Genomic DNA, 23,051 nt, shown 5'->3' with positions numbered 1-23,051 from the left:
ACTTAGTTTCAATAACAGAGGTAATGTTTTGGTATGTGTTTTTATTTCTTATTTTACCAGGGCAGAGAAGAACATTAGAATTTATTAGGCCCCCTCAAAAACTCTAATAATGATTATTTAATCATTATTAATAATCAAGCTACTTACATTATTTATACTTGCAAATAATAACAATCTAGTTTAGGATATTTTACTCTATTTTTTTTTTTCTACTGTGTATTTAAAGCTCATAGAAGAAAAGTAGAGTTACTGAACATTGTGTGCCAGGCACTAAATCACTTTTTAGAGAAAAATATGATACTGTCACTGACCTTGAGAAGCTTCCAGTATAATAGAGTGTACCAGACTTGCAGATAATTCAGTACAACGTTGTCAGTGCCAGGAGAGTATGCCGAGTGCTGAGGAAACAAAAAGGAGAGGCACTTTGCTGGCCTGGAAGTAGAGTGCGCAGTTACATAAGGCCTGTTATAGAAAATGCCTGAGAACTAAAAAGTAAGTACTAAGAAATGAGTTGAGTGTTGACTTAGCAACTGAACAACAACAAAGTAAGAAGTGATCTTATTAAGAAAGGATGGAGACAGGTAGGGTTTGGGGGCCTAGGAGAGGATTAGTAGCAGAGGAGGGGTATGTGGACAGTCACAGAGAAATGAAGTAGAATGGAATGTGCCTCTTAGATGTCAGGAACTGTCCTTGATGTTTATAACACCTCATAACAATATTCGTAGTAGATATATTAATCCATATTTTACACATGAGAAAACTGAGGCCCCATCAGAATTGGGATTGAAACTCTGATTTGATGCCAAAGTTCTTTCCTTTATTACCATTCAGCTTCCTACCCAGCACCATGTTAAGGCCATTGACCAGGATAGTGGTTCAGTTTAATACTGATACATTTCAAAGAACTTTAACAGTTAAGATCGTATTACAAGAAAGCAGTTTAATCAACATTAAGTTGCCCTGAACAATGCAAATTAATGTTTTCATTAGAACTTCAAAACGAAGAAGAAGTTTCTTTGACTCTTCAAGAAGAAAGCCCTATTGTTTGTAATAATAAAACCCTAGAGAAAACAAATCAGGAAAGGAGAGCAGATAATGTCATCGAAATTCCAGCATCAGGTATATATTATGCTTTTTTAAATGCCCTCAAATTAAGTAAATTTGAAAGCTCATATATTAAAATGTTTCAAGATGGTAATGTGTTTCTAAAATTTAGGTGTCTGGAATATACCTTGTTTTCCATGTAATTTTCTTCACTTGTTTCAGATATTTCTTCATTCGAGTCTTACTTTCAAGTTATTTCCAAACTCAGAATGCCTTATGTACTGCCTCTGCCCTCCCTAACTTGCCCTACTCTTGTCCACTAAGTATTATTTCTTCTTTCATTTAACTTGCTGATTTCCTGCATTCATCAGAGAGGAGCAAACTGCAGCTCCTCAAACTGACTCTTCTGCCCAGTCTGGAAAAATAAACCATTAATGGTTGCTCTCTCTGTTCTCTTACCCACCATCAGGGTGGTTTTATTGATTCCTATACTGATTAAAATGATTTGTTCTGCTGTAAAGAAAACTTCTTTACACTGACTCCCAAAGAACAGCCTGCTTAAGAACATCATGCTCATTGTGAAAATCAATAAGGAAATAGATGCTAGTTCTTTAGTATCATTTCGTCTTTTAGTTAAATTTCATTTATGACCTTTATATGATAATACAAATCTTTAAATACTGATCTAGTGAAAACTAAAAATAATTTGTCACTGTTATAAATGTGTTCAGCTTAAGGTTATAAGCTAATAGTGGAGGGAAAATAAAAAATAGTATGTGATTCTCTTTATATGGCTCCTCATACCTTCCCTGCCAAATTAATTCAAATAACAAGATAGCCATAACATTATACTTATTCTACAGAGGTGTTTTGTTTTGTTGTTGCTAGTTTATTTAGAATAAACACCCTAAAATAAGCTGTTATACAATCTCATGATTTTTAATTCATGGGAATTTGGATGGAGTTCAGGTTTCCATGAAGTACCATGAATAATTGGTTTGTCAAAAAGAACATACCATCCTTACAAAAACACTACCTTTAATGTTTTCATTTTTGCAGATAGCCAGTGCCAAGCATATTGTCTCCTGGAAGCAGCAGCTTCTCCTATCTTAGAAAAACTTGTGTGCCTCTGTACTCTTCCTGCTGCTAACTGGAAATTTGCCACTGTCATTTTTGACCAAACAAGGTTCCTCTTGAAAGAACAAGAAAAAATAATAAGTGATGCTATTCATCAAGGTGAGTGCAAATAAAAGTCACACAATTTAAAAGAATGTGAATTTATGGATTATTAGAAAATGCAGAAATCAGTCACAGATGGAGGCATAACTGTAGTCCAGCATATGGCACCCACAATCCAATGCTGGAAGATCAGCTAAGCAAGGATGAAAAGGTAAAAAATACAAGTGTTCCCTGATTTTCATGTTTGCACTATGCCACTTTGATTTTACGAAAGACCTGCATAAGTATATGTTTTCACTAACTGAAAGAAATCAAAGAGGATTTTCATTTTTATGAAAAACGGTATTTGCTTCTTTACTCCATTTCAGCTTATGAAAGTTTTCATAGGAATGCTCTGTTTTCAGATAGTGGGGGAAACCGGTATCTAGGATATACTACCCATAACTGTTCTTCTGTTCTTCCTGATTCTCAGTGATCACTGTTTATTTGCTTTGGTCTGCATTGATTAGATCAGTAGTTTTCAAACTTTTTAGCAGAACTCTTTGTTCAATGAATATTTCATGGCATCCCATTATATAAAACAGAGAAAAGCAGAGTTTCTCTGATTAACTTGTGCCTAGACTCCTGTCTTCCTGGCCTCACTTTTGCATGCAGTCTATCCAAAATCCAATCTATCCAATCAATAAGGTCTGGAACTACATGGAACATATTCATTAGATAATTCACCTGTCCCTATGAGTACCTGTCTTGTTGGAATCATCTTAAGACTAATATTCTCAGGTGTCTACCTCCAGGTCAAGGTGTTGCTTTGTGTTATGATCCCCAACCTTTATCTGAACATGTCGTCGCTCAGTCGTGTCCGACTCTTTGTGACCCTGTGGACTGTAGCCTACAAGGCTCCTCCGTCCATGGGATTTTCCAGGCAAGAGTACTGGAGTGGGGTGCCATTTACGTCTCCAGGGGATCTTCCCGACCCAGGGATCGAGTCCAGGTCTCCTGCATTGCAGGCAGACGCTTTACCCTCTAAGCCACCAGGGAAGCCCCACCTTTATCTAAACCAGTTGGCAAATTATGAGTAGTTTAATTTTCTTCTTGTTTCACAACTGGGAATCACTGACCATTTTCCCACCAGGAGTAGAAATAATTGAACATTCTTTGGGAGCAACAAGAGTTTGAGCTCTAAGATTAGCTGTCTGGGTTGGAATACCAGCTCCATCATTTTTTCACAGATTGACCTTGGGCAGCTACTTAAATATGTTAAGACTGTTTTCTCATCCATAAAATGAAAATCATAATGAACTTGTCTAATAGGGTTATTGTTATAAGTTCAATGAAATAAACAGATTATATACAGCTTGGCACCTAATAAGCACACAATAATAAATAGCATTTATTATTATTAAGCATTCTGATATATAGTCTAGAATTCTAATGGATATCCTGTTTTAAATATGTTTTTGCTTACCTAGGTAAAAATGAGGAAAGAGAAATGACATTCAAGTATGCTGCTCTCTTACACCTTTTGGTAACAATTAGAGATGTCCTTTTAACCTGTAACTTGGACACAGCATTGGGTTGGTGTGAAAATTTTTTATTTCCTCTTTTCTTCTTATTAAAATGTTTACTTTTCTGAAAAATACACTTTGTAAGAAATTATGTAGCTTCTTTATTCTGCATTAAACATTATATACATCTTGACAAAATATAATGGATTATCTATTTAATTCTCTTTATGTTCTTTAAAAGAAATTTTCTTATAACAACTACCATCACCTAGAAAAATAGGTTTAGGATTCTCTATTCTAGGCCTGAATTATAGACTCTTAATAGATTTGATTGTGTAATTATTATCATACCCTTGCTTTTTAATGTAAGATGACACTTTGCCATATTCATTTTAGATCTTCATTGAATGTTTGTGACTTTGAATCTTTGCTAGATGAAATATAGCTAAATTATTAATACTAAGATCTTTTGCAATTATTTTCACTTGTGCATGTAAATTAGGATATGAATTACTTCAATATTAAAAATCAACCTATTTTGAATGTATTGAAAATTTTAAAGATTTTGGAAAATTTTTCTAAACTATTAAAATCCTTAAAGTATCTATCTAACTACATTACTGCTCTCTAGACCCCTTACTGCAAGCTGTTTGGACTTGTTTAGTAATGATGTATTTATAGGATAATGTTTTATAACTTAAGTTTCTACAATTCATTTGGCAGTGCAATGGTTGAGACTCTGTGCTTCAGCTGCAAGGGGGCACAGGTTCAATACCTAGTTGGGGGAGCTAGAATCCTACATGCACATGCCCTGCAGTATGGCCCTCTGTTCCCCCCCAAAAAAACCATTATACATAACGTGAAAATAATTTTTCTCTGATCTGTAACCCAGACATTTTCTCTTATATATGACCCAGACAAATAGTATTCTTTAAACCAAGGTTTTGTTAAGTATTGGGCAGCAGCAAGTTATAATTGTACTCCCTCTACAATACTGGGAGTTATAATACTTGCCCAAATATTATATTAGTACAACAAACTGTGGAAAATTCTTAAAGAGATGGGAGTACCAGACCATCTTACCTGTCTTCTGAGAAACCTGTATGCGAGTCAAGAAACAGGGTGCTCAGGGCCGGTGCACTGGGATGACCCTGAGGGATGGGATGGGGAGGGAGGGGGGAGAGGGGTTCAGGATGGGGAACACACGTACACCCGTGGCTGATTCATGTCAATGTATGGCAAATCACTACAATATTGTAACGTAATTAGCCTCCAATTAAAATTAATTAATTAATGTAAAAAAAGAGTTAGAGCCTTACATGGAACAACTGACAGGTTCAAAACTGAGAAAAGAGTACGACAAGGCTGTGTATTGTCACCCTGATTATTTAACTTTTATCCAGAGTACATCATGCAAATTGCTAGGCTGGATGAATCACAAGCTGGAGTCAAGATTGCTGGGAGAAATATCCACAACCTCAGATATGCAGATGATACCATTTTAATGGCAGAAAGTGAGCAGGAACTAAAGAACCTCTTGATGAGGGTAACAGAGGAGAGTGAAAAAGCTGGCTTGAAATTCAACATTAAAAAAACTAAGACCATGACAATGGGTCCCATCACTTCATAGGAAATAAAAGGGGAAAAAGTGGAACCAGTGACAGATTTTACTTTCTTGGGTTCCAAAATCACTGCACATGGTGACTGCAGCCATGAAATTAAAAAGTGCTTGCTCCTTGGAAGGAAAGCTATGACAAACCTAAACAGCATATTAAAAAACAGAGACATCACTTTGCCAACAAAAGTCTGCATAGTCAAAGCTATGGTTTTTCTAGTAGTCATGTATGGATGTGAGAGTTGGTCCATAAAGAAGGTTGAGTGCTGAAGAAGCGATGTTTTTGAATTGCGGTGCTGGAGAAGACTCTTAAGAGTTCCTTGGACTGCAAGGAGATCAAACCAGTCAATCCTAAAGAAAATCAACCTTGAATGTTCATTGGAAGGACTGATACTGAAGCTGAAGCTCCAATACTTTAGCCAACTGATGCAAAGAGCTGACTCATTGGAAAAGACCCTAGTGCTGGGAAAGACTGAGGGCAGGAGGAGAAGGGAGAGGATGAGATGGTTAGACAACATCACTAAATCAATGGACATGAATTTGAGCAAACTTTGGAAGATAGTGGAGGACAGAGGAGCCTGGCATACTGCAGTCCATGGAGTTGCAAAGTCAGATGTAACTTAGTGACTGAACAACAATAACCTTTAGAAAGCCCAACATGACGCTCTCCCTTTCTTCTCCAAGTAAAGCATTTGAATGTTGATGCTGGGTCAAGTTGTCTTGTCTCTATTATCAGACAACGATAGCCCTAGTTTACAGGACCTGAAACTAATATAATGGCATAGTGTCACATGCTGTTCTGTTTAGTCTCCTGTCTTTGTTATACTTTTCAGCTTCCATAAAAGATTGTCAGTCTTACCAACAACTAGGCTAACTGTTAAAGCAAAATAGTAAGACAGAATATCAGAATCTAGAATATCTGGGCTCCCAGGGAGAGTACAGGGAAAGGCATGGCAACCCATTCCAGTGTTCTTGCTTGGAGAATCCCCACAGACAGAGGAGCCTGGTGGGCTGCAGTCTATAGGGTAGCAAAGAGTCAGACACAACTGAAGCGACTTAGCATGCCAGCTCACAGGGAGAGTACAGTTGTGACTCACTCCTGCTCAGTACAGTTCAGTCGCTCAGTCGTGTCCGACTCTTTGCAACTCCATGAACTGCAGCATGCCAGGCCTCCCTGTCCATCACCAACACCCAGAGTTTACCCAAACCCATGACCATTGAGTTGGTGATGCCATCCAACCATCTCATCCTCTGTCGTCCCCTTCTCTTCCTGCCCTCAATCTTTCCCAGCATCAGGGTCTTTTCCAATGAGTCAGCTCTTTGCATGAGGTGGCCAAAGTATTGTAGTTTCAGCTTCAACATCAGTCCTTCCAATGAACCCCCAGGACCTATCTCCTTTAGGATGGACAGGTTGGATCTCCTTGCAGTCCAAGGGACTCTCAAGAGTCTTCTCCAACACCACAGTTCAAAAGCATCAATTCTTCGCTGCTCAGCTTTCTTTATAGTCCAACTCTCACATCCACACATGACTACTGGAAAAACCATAGCCTTGACTAGACAGACCTTTGTTGACAAAGTAATGTCTCTGCTTTTTAACATGCTATCTAGGTTGGTCGTAACTTTCCTTCCAAGGAGCAAGTGTCTTTTAATTTCATGGCTGCAGTCACCATCTGCAGTGATTTTGGAACCTGCCCAATACTTAGCAAAATCTTGAATTAGAGAAATAAGATTTATGGAGGGTTGATTAAAGTGTATTCACCTTTAAGTACTCTACATTTTGCCTTAAGATTATATGAGACCGTTGAGAGCTATATACTCTTGAATTTTTTTTTGTTACTCAAAGAAATGCATTTACTAAATCAAACTTTGGCATTACTATTTGGCTACCTTGAGGAATACTCATAAAAGTAAAATCTTTGTTGGAAAAATGTAACTTCTTAAACCCTAGCTACCAAGCCATGATGAATAACCTTGCTGGCTTGGATATTTTTAGTGGAAGGCTTTCTCACTCTTCTAAACCTCTCAAAATCAAAGAGCAAGTTAGGTTGACCTCCTTTCTTCTTCTGTGAATAGTGGCAGCAGAAGAAAGGTCCATATGGTCTGGCTGCCTACCCTGGACCCAGATTCTGTATGTTCCCTCAACTTCCAGTTTGTGTGTCTCTCCCAAGCTAGCAAGGTAATGAGTTTTAGGGTTAAAGGTTTAAAGTTTCACTTCTGGGCTTTAACCCAGAAATAAATGTGGTATTGTGTAATGGGTACTGTAATAGAGATACATAGTAACAGCACAAAGGATGGTGGTGACTGTTACGCTTTCAAGGGGAACATTTTCTGTAAATGAGTAAGAGTTTGCCAAGTAAATAAAGTATGAAAAGGTATTGTTGGCAGAATTAAGAGCCCAGAAAAATGATTCAGTGAGTGTGTGACAAACAGTTCCATGTGGCTAAATTGAAGAGTACAAGGTGGAAAACCATGAGAGCTAAGCCACAAGAAATAAGAAAGAGCCAAATCATGAAAAGCCTTTTTAGCTACAAAAAAGACTTCAGTCACTATTCTGTAAATGATAGGGAACCACTGGAACAGGGAAGCGACTGGACTAAGTTTTTCTTTCAGGTTACATCTACTGGCAGTACGGAGAATCAGTGGGAAGCTTTGAGATTAGGAAGCAGAAAGAACATAAGTCAACCTCTAAATTGCCCATTATTCTAGCTGTATTAATATAAAATTAGAATTAATATGTACACAATATAAAAATGAGAACATGAGCATTATACTTTTTATTTATTATTATATTTATTGCCCAAATATTCACTGAATAGCTGATCTACATAAGTTACTCTGCCAGGTCTCTACTCCAGTAATTCACAAAATTCATTGTGTAGCAGAATTGCTAGAAGTCTTTAGACATAGGAACCCCTGAGACTCAATCTAGATTTCTTGAATATGAACTTTCAAGGATAGGTCTCAAGACTCTGTGTTTACAGTTGCTTTTAGAGAGTTTGAATTTAGGCACTGCTGTTTTAGCAGCTACATAAATTAATTATCATCTATAAATATGGATTATGAGAGCTTATAGACTAATGAGGTTGTTAAGCCATATACACAAATAACCAGAAATCAAGTGCAAAAGCTGTATCGATGCCATAACAAGAAACTCTCAGTGAAATGTATTACCACAGGACTTCTTGGCAAGTAAGTGTAGATTCTAGGGTTTAAGAAGAAGGCAGTAGCATTTAATAAGTTAAAAAGCAGAAAAGGATGGGGAATATTCAAAGAATTTGTAGAGTGTATCCAGTGATATTGGTATTACATAGCTTAAAAACAGACATTTGGTATGCATTTCTCAGCTTTGCTTAATTTTAAGGGGATCATTCCGACCCAGAGATTGAACCTGGGTCTCCTGCAATGTGTTCAGATTCTTTACCATCCAAGCCACCAGGGAAGCCCAGTAAAGGAAAATGTAACTGTCTCTGCTGTGCCCCTTACTTCCCTTTTAGATTTTTACCATGGAGTTTCTAAAAGAACAAAAAGACATGCTTTTTTTCCTACTTTTGTTTTTAACAGGATATTTGTCAAATGCAAAAGATATCTACAAAAGTGTTTTTGGTTCCTGTTTGTATGACATTTGGCGACAACTGGAGATAGTACAGTTTATAAGGGGGAAAAAGCCTGAAATCAACTATAAGATAAGAGAATTGCAATGCCAGATACTAAATTGGATGCAAAATGAACAGCAAATCAAGGTAAGTATTGAAATAAAGCAGATTACAACAATCAGCTCATATAAGAATTGTATGTAAGATAAAATTTTGCATTTAATTTGAAATTATGAAATAATGTAGTATATACAATTTGGTCCCTTGACAGTTTTCTCCCTAAGTAAGTTCGTCAGATAGAATCAAACCCAGAAAAAGGATCATTTGTGTCACTATTCATATGTCTTGAATTTAAAAAATACTTTCATTTTTATTATCCATAGCTTTCTATGGATTGATTAGTCCTTCAAATCTCAAAAATTTTGTTTTCTGCTTGTAAGTTCATGAACATATACCTAACACAGACCCCTGATAATTAATTTTTAGATATTGAGCCATAATCTTCCATAATTCTTTTTTAAAGCACTTTGTTTATTTCTTGGATTATATTGGGAGTTTTTGCCCACTCTGCCTCAAGCATTGGACAAAAACTTTGCATAAATAAAGATTTAAGAAAAAATACCTTAAAAAATCTTTTCAAGCAGTAAAACATCTACATATGGCTGATTCATGTTGATATTTGACAGAAAACGCCAAAATTCTGTAAAGCAATCATCCTTCAATTAAAAAATAAATATTAAAAAAAAAACTTTACACTAAATCTGAAAACAAATTTGGCCTTTTCCTTCATTTTCCTGTACATCACTACTGTATCTCTATATCCCCAAACGTGTGGTTATTGGATAGCATAACCAACTCAGTGGACATGAATTTGTGCAAACTGGGAGACAGTGAAGGACAGGGAAACTGGGAGTGTGGCAGTCCACGCAGTCACAAGGAGTCAGACACGACCTAGCCACTGAACAACAACCAGAAATTTAAAATTGGGAGTGATAGCATCATGGCAGGACAAGATGCTCTCTTTGTCTCTCCCCTTCAATCTACAACCAGGAAAACATCCACAACTCAACAACTGGGCCTCTGCCCAACACACCAGGACACTAAAGAGTTCCACACATCTGCACATCTAAGGTGGGCGCAATGGAACACATGGAAGGGGTAGAACTGGAGGATCAGCATAGGCAGTGCCTGCAATTTGGCCCCTGAACCATGGCAGCCGAGCCCACAGGCCCCGAAAAGCCTGCAGCAGCAAGGGAGGCACCGCACCTGACTCCAGCCTAGACTTGCGGTGGCACCCACAGCCTCAGATAACTGGGCAGCAGGGGCAGTGAGGCCTGTGGCCCTGTACCTCCAGCTAGCTGCAGAGCCACCCACAACTCTGACGCCCCATCCTCCACCTGCAGTGGGTGAGCCCAGAAACCTGCGAATATCAGACAAGGCAGAGGCGCACATGACCCCGGTTCCTCCTCCTGGTCTTCCCCCTCCTCCTGCAGTGGCAGAGCATGTGACTCAGGGGATACCAGAGAGACCACCATCCTAGTACCGCAGGCAGTGACAGCAGTAACACCAGAAACAGCAAGGCATCAACAACCCTAGAGGCACAAGCAGTGATAACAAACGCACTGGGTGACAGCTCTGACATAGACATTGCAGGGTCAGCTCAGTTCAGTCGCTCAGGTGTGTCTGACTCTTTGCAACCCCATGAATCGCATCACGCCAGACCTCCCTGTCCATCACCAACTCCTGGAGTTTACTCAAACTCATGTCCATCGAGTTGGTGATGCCATCCAGCCATCTCCTCCTGTCCCCAATGCCAACCAGCATCAGAGTCTTTCAATGAGTCAATTCTTCGCATGAGGTGGCCAAAGTATTGGAGTTTCAGCTTCAGCATCAGTCCTTCCAAAGAACATCCAGGACTGATCTCCTTTAGAATGGACTGGTTGGATCTCCTTGCAGTCCAAGGGACTGTCAAGAGCCTTCTCCAACACCACAGTTCAAAAGCATCAATTCTTCGGCGCTCAGCTTTCTTCACAGTCCAACTCTCACATGCATACATGACCACTGGAAAAACCATAGCCTTGACTAGACAGAGCAAAGTAATGTCTCTGCTTTAAAATTTTTATTTATTATTTTTTTACTTTACAATATTGTAATGGTTCTGCCACACATGAACATGAATCCACCATGGGCGTACACGTGTTCCCCATCCTGAACCCCCCTCCCACCTCCCTCCCGGTATCATCCCTCCGGGTCATCCCAGTGCACAATATGTCTAGCTTGGTCATAACTTTCCCTCTCTGCTGCTGCTGCTGCCAAGTTGCTTCAGTCGCTAAGGGAAACGAAAAAACTTGTGCTGTAGTGCCACCTGCTGGAAAATAAGAGAAAGACTTCTATATACAATAGAGAAATGACAGCCTCTTCAATAAGTGGAGCTAGAAAAACTGGACAGCTACATGTAAAAGAATGAAATTAGAACACTCCTAACACTGTATAGAGAATGAGATGGTTGGATTGCATCACCAACTCAATGGACATGAGTTTGAGTAAGCTCTGGGAATTGGTGATGGACAGGGAAGCCTGGCGTGCTGCAGTCCATGGGGTCGCAAAGAGTCAGACACGACTGAATGACTAAACTGAACTGAACTGAACACCATATACAAAAATAAACTGAAAATGGATTAAACACCTAAACGTAAGGCTGGAAACTATAAAAATCTTAGAGGAAAACATAGGCGGAACATTCTGACATAAATCACAGCAAGATCTTTTCTGAGCCACCTCCCAGAGTGATGAAAATAAAAACAAAAATAAATGGAATCTAATTAAACTTAGATGCTTTTACACACCTAAGGAAACTAAAAATAAAAAGAAATTCCACAGAATGGGAGAAAATATTTGCAAATGAAGTGACTGACAAGGGATTACTCTCCAAAATATATAAACAACTTATGCAGCTGAGTATTTTTTAAAAAAACAAACAATTATCTGAGAAGAAGAAGAAGAAATACAGAAGGTAGCAGAGTGTTTATTTAAAAAAATAACAGCTGAGGACTTCCCAAACTTGGGGAAGGAACTGGGTATACAAGTCCATGAAGCCAAGAGAATACCTAATTACCTCAATGCAAAAGGATCTTCTCCAAGATACTGTCAAAAGTCAATGAAAAGGAATTTTAAATGCAGCAGTGAGAAAAGAATGGCAACCCACAAAGGAATCCCTATTAGCTATCAGCAGATTTCTTAGCAGAAACTCCACAGACCAGGAAGAAGTAGAATAACAGCCTCAAAATACTGAAAGATAAAAACTGGCCTCCAAGAATACTTTATCCAACAAATTTATCATTCAGATATAAAGGATAAATAAGGGCTTTCCCATAAGGGAGAAGGAAATGGCAACCTACTCCAATATTCTTGCCTGGAGAATCCTATGGACAGTGGAGCCTGGAGGGCTGCTGTCCATAGGGTCGCACAGAGTCGGATACGACTGAAGTGACGTAGCATGCACGAATGCATTGGAGAAGGAAATGGCAACCCACTCCAATATTCTTGCCTAGAGAATCCCAGGGACACAGGAGCCTGGTGGGCAGCCATCTGTGGGGTTGCACAGAGTCGGACACGACTGAAGCGACTTAGCAGCATACAAACAAAAGCTGAGGGATTTCATCAACACCTGGCCTGCCTTACAAGAAATATTGAAAGGACCTCTTCTATCAGAAACAAAAGGCAGAAGTACACAAAACTTTGAGTAAGGTGATAAACAGACAAACAATTAGAAAATTGCAACTGTATATCAGAATAGGTTTTTAAACACTTTATATAACATAATGGTTAAAAGGGAAAATATCAGAAAAAAACAATAGCTACTTCAATTTGGTAACAAACAGAATATAAAAAGGAATGAATTTGAGAAAACAAAAACAAAAGGGGAAGAAGAACAGAATCCATATAGGCAAATGAAGATAAGATGCTATCAGCAGAAAAAGTACTATGTAAAATAGTACCCATGACATATCTTACACAAACATCATGGTAATCACCAAGCATAAATCTAGAATGGAGACACAAAACATAAGGAAGAGAAAACTGAAAAAAACATTATAGAAAACCACCAAACCAAAATGAAACATGAAGAAACAATGGAAACATAAAACAACCAAAAACAAAAGCTAGAATGGCAGTACTAAGTCCCCATGTATCAGTAATCACCCTACGTGTAAATGGAGTGAGTTCACCAGTCTAAAGACACAAAGTGCTGGATGCATTTAAAAACAAGAGCAATTCAAACCTGTGTGGGTTAAATTTAGCACTTACAATATGGGCAGAGACTACTTATATAGTCATCTATATTAGAATTCTTGAAGAATGCTAAGAATGCCCTGCCCCCAAATGTTTTCCTCATTGACATTTTATCTTCAGTTCAGTTCAGTTCAGTTGCTCAGTCGTGTCCGACTCTTTGCGACCCCATGGACTGCAGCACGCCAGGCCTCCCTGTCCATCACCAACTCTTAGAGTTTACTCAAACTCATGTCCATTGAGTCGGTGATGCCATCCAACCATCTCATCCTCTGTCGTCCCCTTCTCCTTCCACCTTCAAACTTTCCCAGCATCACGGTCTTTTCAAATGAGTCAGTTCTTCACATCAGGTGGCCAAGTACTAGAGTTTCAGTTTCAGCATCAGTCCTTCCAATGAATACCCAGGACTGATCTCCTTTAGGATGGACTGGTTGGATCTCCTTGCCATCCAAGGGACCCTCAAGAGTCTTCTCCAACACCACAGTTCAAAAGCATCAATTCTTCGGCGCTCAGCTTTCTTTATAGTCCAACTCTCACATCCATTTGATCTTCCCAGAGTGTATTCCTTTGTGTTTAAGCAATGCTATCTTTTACAATGCAAATATTTACTTTGCCAACTTATTGTCATTAGTTTCATGTAACCAGTTGCTTGTTATTTTTGTCACTGTAGCAAAAGAATATTACAAAGCATAATCATTCAGATATATATGAAATTCTTATTTTTGATCAGGTGCTGGTTATAATAAGAATGGATTCAGATGGAGAAAAACATTTACTCATTAAAATCCTTAACAAAATAGAAGGTAGGGAGTTTTAAATTTTGCTTAATTTAATAACAAATGCTTGAACATATAAAAATGTATTGATCTAGCCAAGTTTTTAATTAAGATATTAGTAACATACTATAAAATTCATACTTTAAAATATATAGTTTGGTGGGATCTAATCAGTGTTTAAATCAATGTGGACTGTAAATCTGAAATGTAAATATACTATAATGTACTTATGTATATATTATGATTATTATTACCAGTTGATACCGTTTATTGTTAAAGTTACTAATAATACAGACTATTTACAAACCTATGAGTAGGTTTCATTAAGGCAGCTTTTACAAATGAAGAAACTAAAATTCATAAAGTTGATGTATCATGCCAAAATCACAAGTTAAATGAAGGAATCAGGATTTGAACCTAAGTCTCTCTTGTTCCATGGGGTTCTCAAGGAAAGAATACTGAAGTGGTTTGCCATTCCCTTCTCCAGGAGGCCTGGCATGCTGCGATTCATGGGGTCGCAAAGAGTCGGACACGACTGAGCGACTGATCTGATCTGATCTGACTGATCTCTCTTGCTCCAGGGTCATTTTTCAACTCTTCTACACCAACTACTGCCCCCTCTGTCAACCCTTTCCATCTTGTGCTGTGGAACCCATTGCTAAAATAGAAACTCTCCTCCTTCTTCACCTCCTTGTTTTAAGTGAAACTCAACTTTCCCTAGATGATAATGCTTCCCCTGTATGCCTTTCATATAGAAGCTGATAACTTTCTCTCTGTATGTATATAAGAATGAGAAGGCCATTTTGTGTTTTCCATTATCCTTTCCAAAACTTTATTCCTCATCCTTTGAGGCTATGCCATATTGCCGTGTCATTCTCTATTACCCCACAATCATCCATGAACAGTTTTGCACCTGGCTCATGGTACTCTCTTTATTCCTGCCTGGTCCTGCCATTGAACTAGATGTCTTTAATGTGAATGACTCATTCAACACCCTGACCTTATAGTTTCATTGGTCTTCATAACAAATATACTCATTCCTTGGCTTTGCTATCAAACTTTCGATAATGCAGAACTATCCTGCCTCTAACTTGAAACTCTCTGTCTATAGGTACCTCGGGCTCTTTCATGATCTTCAGCATTCTAAAGATGATAAACTTTCAACTCCTTTTTTCATTTCTTTCTTCTTCCATATTTGGTGATGGCCATCAGTTTAAGCAGTCTTGTCCTTCTATTGTACCTTCCATTTAAACTTCAGCTCTGAATCAGTCAAGATTTCATCTCTCTATCCCTACACCCAAGATGTTGTGCATTATTGGAGAAAATCAAGTAGATTGGTACCACTACAAAATCAGGCTCCCTGAACTTATATGGGCTTTTAATACTTTTCAGTAATCTTTGTATATGTTCTTAGCTTCCATACCTACCATACTAATGGCTATACCATACAGCCCTACCATGCCACTCATCCCCTCATTTTGAGAAGGGAATTATGCCTTCTACTTGGATGCAATCTCAAAAACAACAGAATGATCTCTGTTCATTTCCAAGGCAAACCATTCAATATCAGAGTAATCCAAGTCTATGCCCCAACCAGTAAAACTGAAGAAGCTGAAGTTGAATGGTTCTATGAAGACCTACAAGACCTTTTAGAACTAACACCCAAAAAAGATGTCCTTTTCATTATAGGGGACTGGAATGCAAAAGTAGGAAGTCAAGAAACACCTGGAGTAACAGGCAAATTTGGCCTTGGAATACGGAATGAAGCAGGGCAAAGACTAATAGAGTTTTGCCAAGAAAACGCACTGGTCATAACAAATACCCTTTTCCAACAACACAAGAGAAGACTCTATACATGGACACCACCAGATGGTCAACACTGAAATCAGATTGATTATATTCTTTGCAGCCAAAGATGGAGAAGCTCTATACAGTCAACAAAAACAAGACCAGGAGCTGACTGTGGCTCAGATCATGAACTCCTTATTGCCAAATTCAGACTGAAATTGAAGAAAGTAGGGAAAACCACTAGACCATTCAGGTATGACCTGAATCAAATCCTTTATGATTATACAGTGGAAGTAAGAAATAGATTTAAGGGCCTAGATCTGATAGATAGAGTGCCTGATGAACTATGGAATGAGGTTCGTGACATTGTACAGGAGACAGGGATCAAGACCATCCCCATGGAAAAGAAATGCAAAAAAGCAAAATGGCTGTCTGGGGAGGCCTTACAAATAGCTGTGAAAAGAAGAGAAGCGAAAAGCAAAGGCGAAAAGGAAAGATATTAGCATCTGAATGCAGAGTTCCAAAGAATAGCAAGAAGAGATAAGAAAGCCTTCCTCAGCGATCAATGCAAAGAAATAGAGGAAAATAATAGAATGGGAAAGACTAGAGATCTCTTCAAGAAAATTAGAGATACCAAGGGAACATTTCATGCAAAGGTGGGCTCGATAAACGACAGAAATCGTATGGACCTAACAGAAGCAGAGGATATTAAGAAGAGATGGCAAGAATACACAGAAGAACTGTACAAAAAAGATCTTCACAACCCAGATAATCACGATGGTGTGATCACTGACCTAGAGCCAGACATCCTGGAATGTGAAGTCAAGTGGGCCTTAGAAAGCATTACTACAAACAAAGCTAGTGGAGGTGATGGAATTCCAGTTGAGCTACTTCAAAACCTGAAAGATGATGCTATGAAAGTGCTGCACTCAATATGCCAGCAAATTTGGAAAACTCAGCAGTGGCCACAGGACTGGAAAAGGTCAGTTTTCATTCCAATCCCAAAGAAAGGCAATGCCAAAGAATGCTCAAACTACCGCACAATTGCACTCATCTCACACGCTAGTAAAGTAATGCTCAAAATTCCCCCGCTACTAAAGTAATGCTCAAAATTCTCCAAGCCAAGCTTCAGCAATACGTGAACTGTAAACTTCCAGATGTTCAAGCTGGTTTTAGAAAAGGCAGAGGAACCAGAGATCAAATTGCCAACATCCGCTGGATCATCGAAAAAGCAAGAGAGTTCCAGAGAAACATCTATTTCTGCTTTATTGACTATGCCAAAGCTTTGACTGTGTGGATCACAATAAACTGTGGACAATTCTGAAAGAGATGACCTGACCAGACCACCTGACCTGCTTCTTGAGAAACCTATATGCAGGTCAGGAAGCAACAGTTAGAACTGGACATGGAACAACAGACTGGTTCCAAATAAGAAAAGGAGTACGTCAAGGCTGTATATTGTCACCCTGCTTATTTAACTTATATGCAGAGTACATCATGAGAAATGCTGGGCTGGAAGAAGCACAAGCTGGAATCAAGATTGCCAGGAGAAATATCAATAACCTCAGATATGCAGATGACACCACCCTTATGGCAGAAAGTGAAGAGGAACTCAAAAGCCTCTTGATGAAAGTGAAAGAGGAGAGTGAAAAAGTTGGCTTAAAGCTCAACATTCAGAAAATTAAGATCATGGCATCTGGTCCCATCACTTCATGGGAAATAGGTGGGGAAACAGTGGAAACAGTGGCTGACTTTATTTTGGGGGGCTCCAAAATCACTGCAGATGGTGATTGCAGCCATGAAATTAAAAGATGTCTACTCCTTGGAAGGAAAGTTATGACCAACCTAGATAGCATTTTACAAAGCAGAGACATTACTTTGCCAACAAAGGTCTGTCTAGTCAAGGCTATGGTTTTTCCAGTAGTCATGCATGGATATGAGAGTTGGACTGTGAAGAAAGCTGAGCACCGAAGAATTGATGCTTTTCAACTGTGGTGTTGGAGAAGACTCTTGAGAGTCTCTTCGACTGCAAGGAGATCCAACCAGTCCATTGTAAAGGAGATCAGTCCTGGGTGTTCATTGGAAGGACTGATGCTGAATCTGAAACTCCAACATTTTGGCCACCTGATGCGAAGAGTTGACTCATTGGAAAAGACCCTGATGCTGGGAGGGATTGGGGGCAGAAGGAGAAGAGGATGACAGAGGATGAGATGTTTGGACGGCATCACCAACTCGATGAACATGAGTTTGGGTAAACTCCGGGAGTTGGTGATGGACAGGGAGGCCTGGCGTGCTGCGATTCATGGGGTCGCAAAGAGTCAGACAGGACTGAGCAACTGGACTGAACTGAACAAATTATAAAAGAGAAATAGTACTAACTTCCTTCTTATTATCACCAAAACTACTGTCATATAAAGTCAAGCAAACAAAAACATGAACTTATTAAACATTACTATATCACACCTTTGAGAACTCTACAGTTGACAAAAGTTCATGAATAGAGTGTAGAATTTATATGAACTGGAATTAGCTATTCTTAAACCAACTATGTCTACCAAAAATAAATGGTACATGTAGGTATAATAAATTTTAATATATTTTTTCAAAATATAACAAATAATGTAAGTAATTTAAATATAATTGAGAAGCATGAGTGAATCTACGAAACAGGTAGTATACAATAAGACCTCTTTTTCTTACACAGCAAGTAGAAAGGAAAAAAATTCCTATCATAGTGAAATATCATCTCTTGCTGTCTAGTTATATACAAAATTTTTGGCTAAAGGAAAGGTAAAATCTACCATAATTTTTCGCAAAGTAAAATGAACTACACAGAACTGGTGTGTTTCATTACTTTAGCATTAGGTTTTTAATCCATTTTATTATTTTATATAATAAATTCAGAATTTCCCTGCTTATAATCACACAGCATACACACACACCAGAAATAGTGCCCATGGCTCAAACTTTCTGATTTCCTAGACTTAGAAAAATAATCCTTGTTCACGGGCCTTTAATTTATTTTTATGGCAGTAAAATATATGACCTAAAAATAGATACGAAAATATACTGAAAAAAAACTTTTCGTATTTCTCTTTTCTTCCCCCAACAGGTTTGACACTGATTGTCTTACATTCAAACAAAAGAAAAGACTTTCTGGAATCCGAAGGTGTTTTAAACAGGTGAAAATGTACTTGTTCATCTATGGGTAACAGACATACCAGATCCATAGGAAAAGCACAATTTCTCCTAGAACTTAAAAAAAAAAGTTTAATAACACCTGGAATTAATGTATGCCTTTACCCTCTTCCTGAAAAAATTCCTTAACTAAATTCATTGCCTTATGTATTATTGTTGTCCAGAATTTTTGCTTAATCTTTTTTTAATATCTCCAGATTATCATTTCTATTGTTAGTGTCGGTACAAGGAGTACCTCTTTAGACCTACCCTTATTTTTAACCAGTGTTTTTGTTCAGCATTACTTCTTACATTTTCTTCCTTCTTTTTGAGTTTCCTTCTCCTGTAGTACATCTTTTAGAAATTCTTTCAGTGAGAGCCTACTAATAATAAATTTAGTGTTGCTTGTCTAAAAATGTTTTTACTTTGCCTTACTTTATGTAGAAATTATTTCTAGATAGAAAGCAGCGGTAGAGAATTTTAATTATAGTAAATGCTATGTTGTATGAAATTTGAAGATGGGAAAGATAAACTCAAGATATTTAAGTATCCATCATTTGGTTGTTAAACTATTTATGAAGCCCATTGAGGAAAAAAAAAACATTTCAAAGTTGTCAGGTAATATTCTACTGTTAATATATAGATTATCAAAGATTAAAATCTCCCATCTGTAAGAAAATGAGATTGATTTCTCATGGTGATTTGTGTATTATTGATAAGAATCAGATAATAAAATAGGGTCCTTTGCATTTGAGGATGTGAAAAAAGTCCACGGTTTTTTTATATTCTTTTTATATATTTTATATATAAATATTTTTTATATTTTTTTAAAAGTATGACCATCAAAAAGAAAGATGAAAAGACATTAGCACAATTGGAGAACAAATCAACAGGAAATACATGTGTCTTTCCAAGATAAGTGGGCATAGATTAGAGAAGAATTTCTATAAAATAGCCAAAGCAGTCGTCTTTTCGCATTCCAAGGGTATAATGATACAAGTCTAATTCTCTTTTCTCGGCTTTCTTTTGTCTTTAGTACAAGTTTCTGTGTAGTTGCACCCAATCAATACATTGGAGCAGATTTCCCCTGGAGTAATTTCTCATTTGTGGTGGAATATAATTTTGTAGAAAACTCTTGTTGGACTGAACATTGTGAAAAATTGAATATTCCTTACATGGCCTTTAAAGTGATTCTTCCAGACACAGTTTTAAAGAGTAAGAATATAATTTAAATTCTTTTTTTTTGCTCCATGACCATAAAAATTTTCTGTTTTTTTTTAAATTTCTTATTTATGGAAAGAGAATAAGCTATAGCATTAGAAGACTAGAGTTCAAGCTCTAACTTCACCATCATCTGTGTGACCTTGAACAAAGACTTTAACTATCTCTGACCTCATATTCCTCTTTTGAAACTAACCTTTACTGATTCCATTTGTCTTCATTGCTTTAACTTCTAAATTTTACTTATAATAACACAATTTAATTATGTCTAATCTTAATCACGACTGAGCAACCGAACTGAACTGAATCTTAATCTGACTTTTATGCAACAGTATTTTTACTGAATTTCAGGGAAAATATGTAATAGTATGTTGACTGACACAGAGAACTTTTAATATGCAACAAAAACTGTGCACAAATGCTTGGAAAAGAGTCTAAACCACTTTACATAGCATTAGGTTTCTTTGTGTTTCTCAGTAGTGCTTCACATGATTAAGGTTGTGAATTCTCAGATCCACTACATGAAAAACCCTATATGTGTTTAGTCACAGTGCTCCTCTCTTTCAAAACTTGCCGTAAGTTACTTTCCACCCACCTCGAGTAGGAAATTTTAATTCTGAGACATTGCAACTCAATTCTAAAAATACAGTCACTGTAATTATTACTTTGGAATCCTTGATATACAGAATTAAGTGTTGCTGTTCAGTTGCTAAGTCATGTCCTACTCTTTTAGAATTTGTGAACATCATTAAATGATTAAAACATGGGTCCAAGAAAGGATAATACATAAGCATTCACCTTTGAACTTAAATTATTCAAACAATTCCTTATTTGGGTCATTTACAATGCTTTGATTTTCTACTATTATACCATAAGATTTATAGGAATTTATGTATCTTATATATCTTTATGTATTTGTTCTCAGAAGTAAAAACTCTAAGGTAAAATGAGTTTCTGGGTCAAAGGTGTGCACACGTTTATATATTGCTAATATCTTTGCAGAAATTCTATCCCAGTTTATATCTATGCAGAAAGTATGAGAGGATCTTTTCCCTCATGTTTTTACTTTGAGTAGGTATTATTAATCTTTTAAATTTCTGAGAGGATTAGAGATGGATAATGTTTTACAGTTGTGTTAATTTGCATTTCTTTGATTATCTGTATCATTTCATAAGTGAATTGATCTTGCATAGCCATTCTTCTGTAAACTGCCTGTTTATGTCCTTCATCCACTTATCTATTGAGGCATATAATTTTTGTCCTATTTATCTATAACACTCCTTATGGATTATTGTACATACTTTAAATTTTGATATAAATCAGTATATATATTTATACAGGAAATGTCCAATAAATACTAATTGAATAAGGCAGATACTAATATTCAGGTAGAGTATGATCCTATTTTTTCCTTTATTTTTTCAAGTGCATGTACATGTATAAGTATAGACAAGTAAAATATATGAAAATAGTTTGGAAGTATATATTGAACTCTGTTCTTAGTATATAGTAGTTTTAATAATAAATGTTTTATTTCTGGATAGTAGAATAACATGGAGAAGGAAATGGCAACCCACTCCAGTATTCTTGCCTAGAGAATCCCGTGGACAGAGGAGCCTGGTAAGCTGCTGTCCATGGGGTCACACAGAGTCGGACACGACTGAGGCGAATTAGCAAGCATGCATGCATTGGAGAAGGAAATGGCAACCCACTCCAGTATTCTTGCCTAGAGAATCCCGTGGACAGAGGAGCCTGGTAAGCTGCTGTCCATGGGGTCACACAGAGTCGGACACGACTGAGGCGAATTAGCAAGCATGCATGCATTGGAGAAGGAAATGGCAACCCACTCCAGTATTCTTGCCTGGAGAATCCCAGGGACAGAGAAGCCTGGTGGGCTGCCGTCTATGGGGTCGCACAGAGTTGGACCCGACTGAAGCAACTTAGCAGCGGCACCAGCAGTAGAATAACATGTGGTTTTTATTTTATTCTTCAGGCCTTTATTCTGAATTCATATTTTTTCAATGAACATGTTTTATTTTTATACTACTCTTTGAATATACGTCTGTTATTCTCATGTTTAGTAAAAAGAGGAAGAACAGAGGGAGGAGAAAAAAGAAACATATTGATCATGTTTTTCATATTTAGGAAGCAGCTTGCTTGATAGTTTTGGTGGTTTTCTCTTGGAAATTCAGATTCCATATATGTTTTTTGCATCTGAAGGACTTCTTAATACTCCAGAAATACTACAGTTGTTAGAATCCAAGTAAGTTATTGATTCCATAACTTTACGAAGATATATATATACCTTAATGGACTAAATATTATGTTATAATGTGGCACTATTTCTTTCTGATTCAAGCCTGGAATTACATCACACAAGATAGTTTTCCATAGAGTTTATGTCAATTTATACTTCTCTCCCTATAGCATACCATCATACATATTGAATATTGTCTTTTTTGGTATATATCAATTTTGTAGAGAAATAATATTTATTTCAATTCATATTTTAATTGTATTTCTACTGTTACCAACAAATATGAATATTTTATGTTGGGGGTGGTTTCTGCGAACTGCATGGTCATATCTTTGGGTCACTGATATTGAGAATGAGTATTCTGATTTAGAGGACTTTAAATACTGCTTAGGGACTCCCCTGGTGGTCTAGTAGTTAGGACTTTGCTTTCCAATGCAGGAGGTGCTGGTTCAATCCCTAGCTGGGGAGCTAAGATCCCTCATGCCTCACTGCCAAAAAAAGCAAAGCATAAAACAGAAGTATAACTGTAACCAATTCAATAAAGACTTAAAAAAAATACTGCCTTGGAATCAAGATTATGAAGTTCTGAATGAATTCTCGAGTTTT

General features: G+C 37.5%; 1 protein-coding gene across 1 annotated transcript in view; it reads left to right on the top strand.

Annotated features, from left to right (window-relative positions):
- The window catches only part of SHOC1 (shortage in chiasmata 1), an 85,993-nt gene that overhangs the window by 38,785 nt on the left and 24,157 nt on the right, over nt 1-23,051 (top strand). Inside the window, exons 15-22 of the mRNA XM_086414132.1 lie at nt 991-1,119; nt 2,104-2,280; nt 3,693-3,797; nt 8,905-9,083; nt 13,957-14,029; nt 18,903-18,972; nt 20,004-20,182; nt 22,334-22,451. Coding sequence (XP_086270258.1) covers nt 991-1,119; nt 2,104-2,280; nt 3,693-3,797; nt 8,905-9,083; nt 13,957-14,029; nt 18,903-18,972; nt 20,004-20,182; nt 22,334-22,451 — 1,030 coding nt within the window. The remainder of the gene's footprint in view (nt 1-990; nt 1,120-2,103; nt 2,281-3,692; nt 3,798-8,904; nt 9,084-13,956; nt 14,030-18,902; nt 18,973-20,003; nt 20,183-22,333; nt 22,452-23,051) is intronic.

Source organism: Bos grunniens, chromosome 8, assembly GCF_055505025.1.
Source record: "Bos grunniens cultivar Pamir isolate PY7600 chromosome 8, Bosgru_T2T1.0, whole genome shotgun sequence".
Lineage (NCBI taxonomy): Eukaryota > Metazoa > Chordata > Mammalia > Artiodactyla > Bovidae > Bos > Bos grunniens.
The sequence above is the reverse complement of the archived record's forward strand: the minus strand, read 5'-3'. Positions and strand labels throughout refer to the sequence as shown.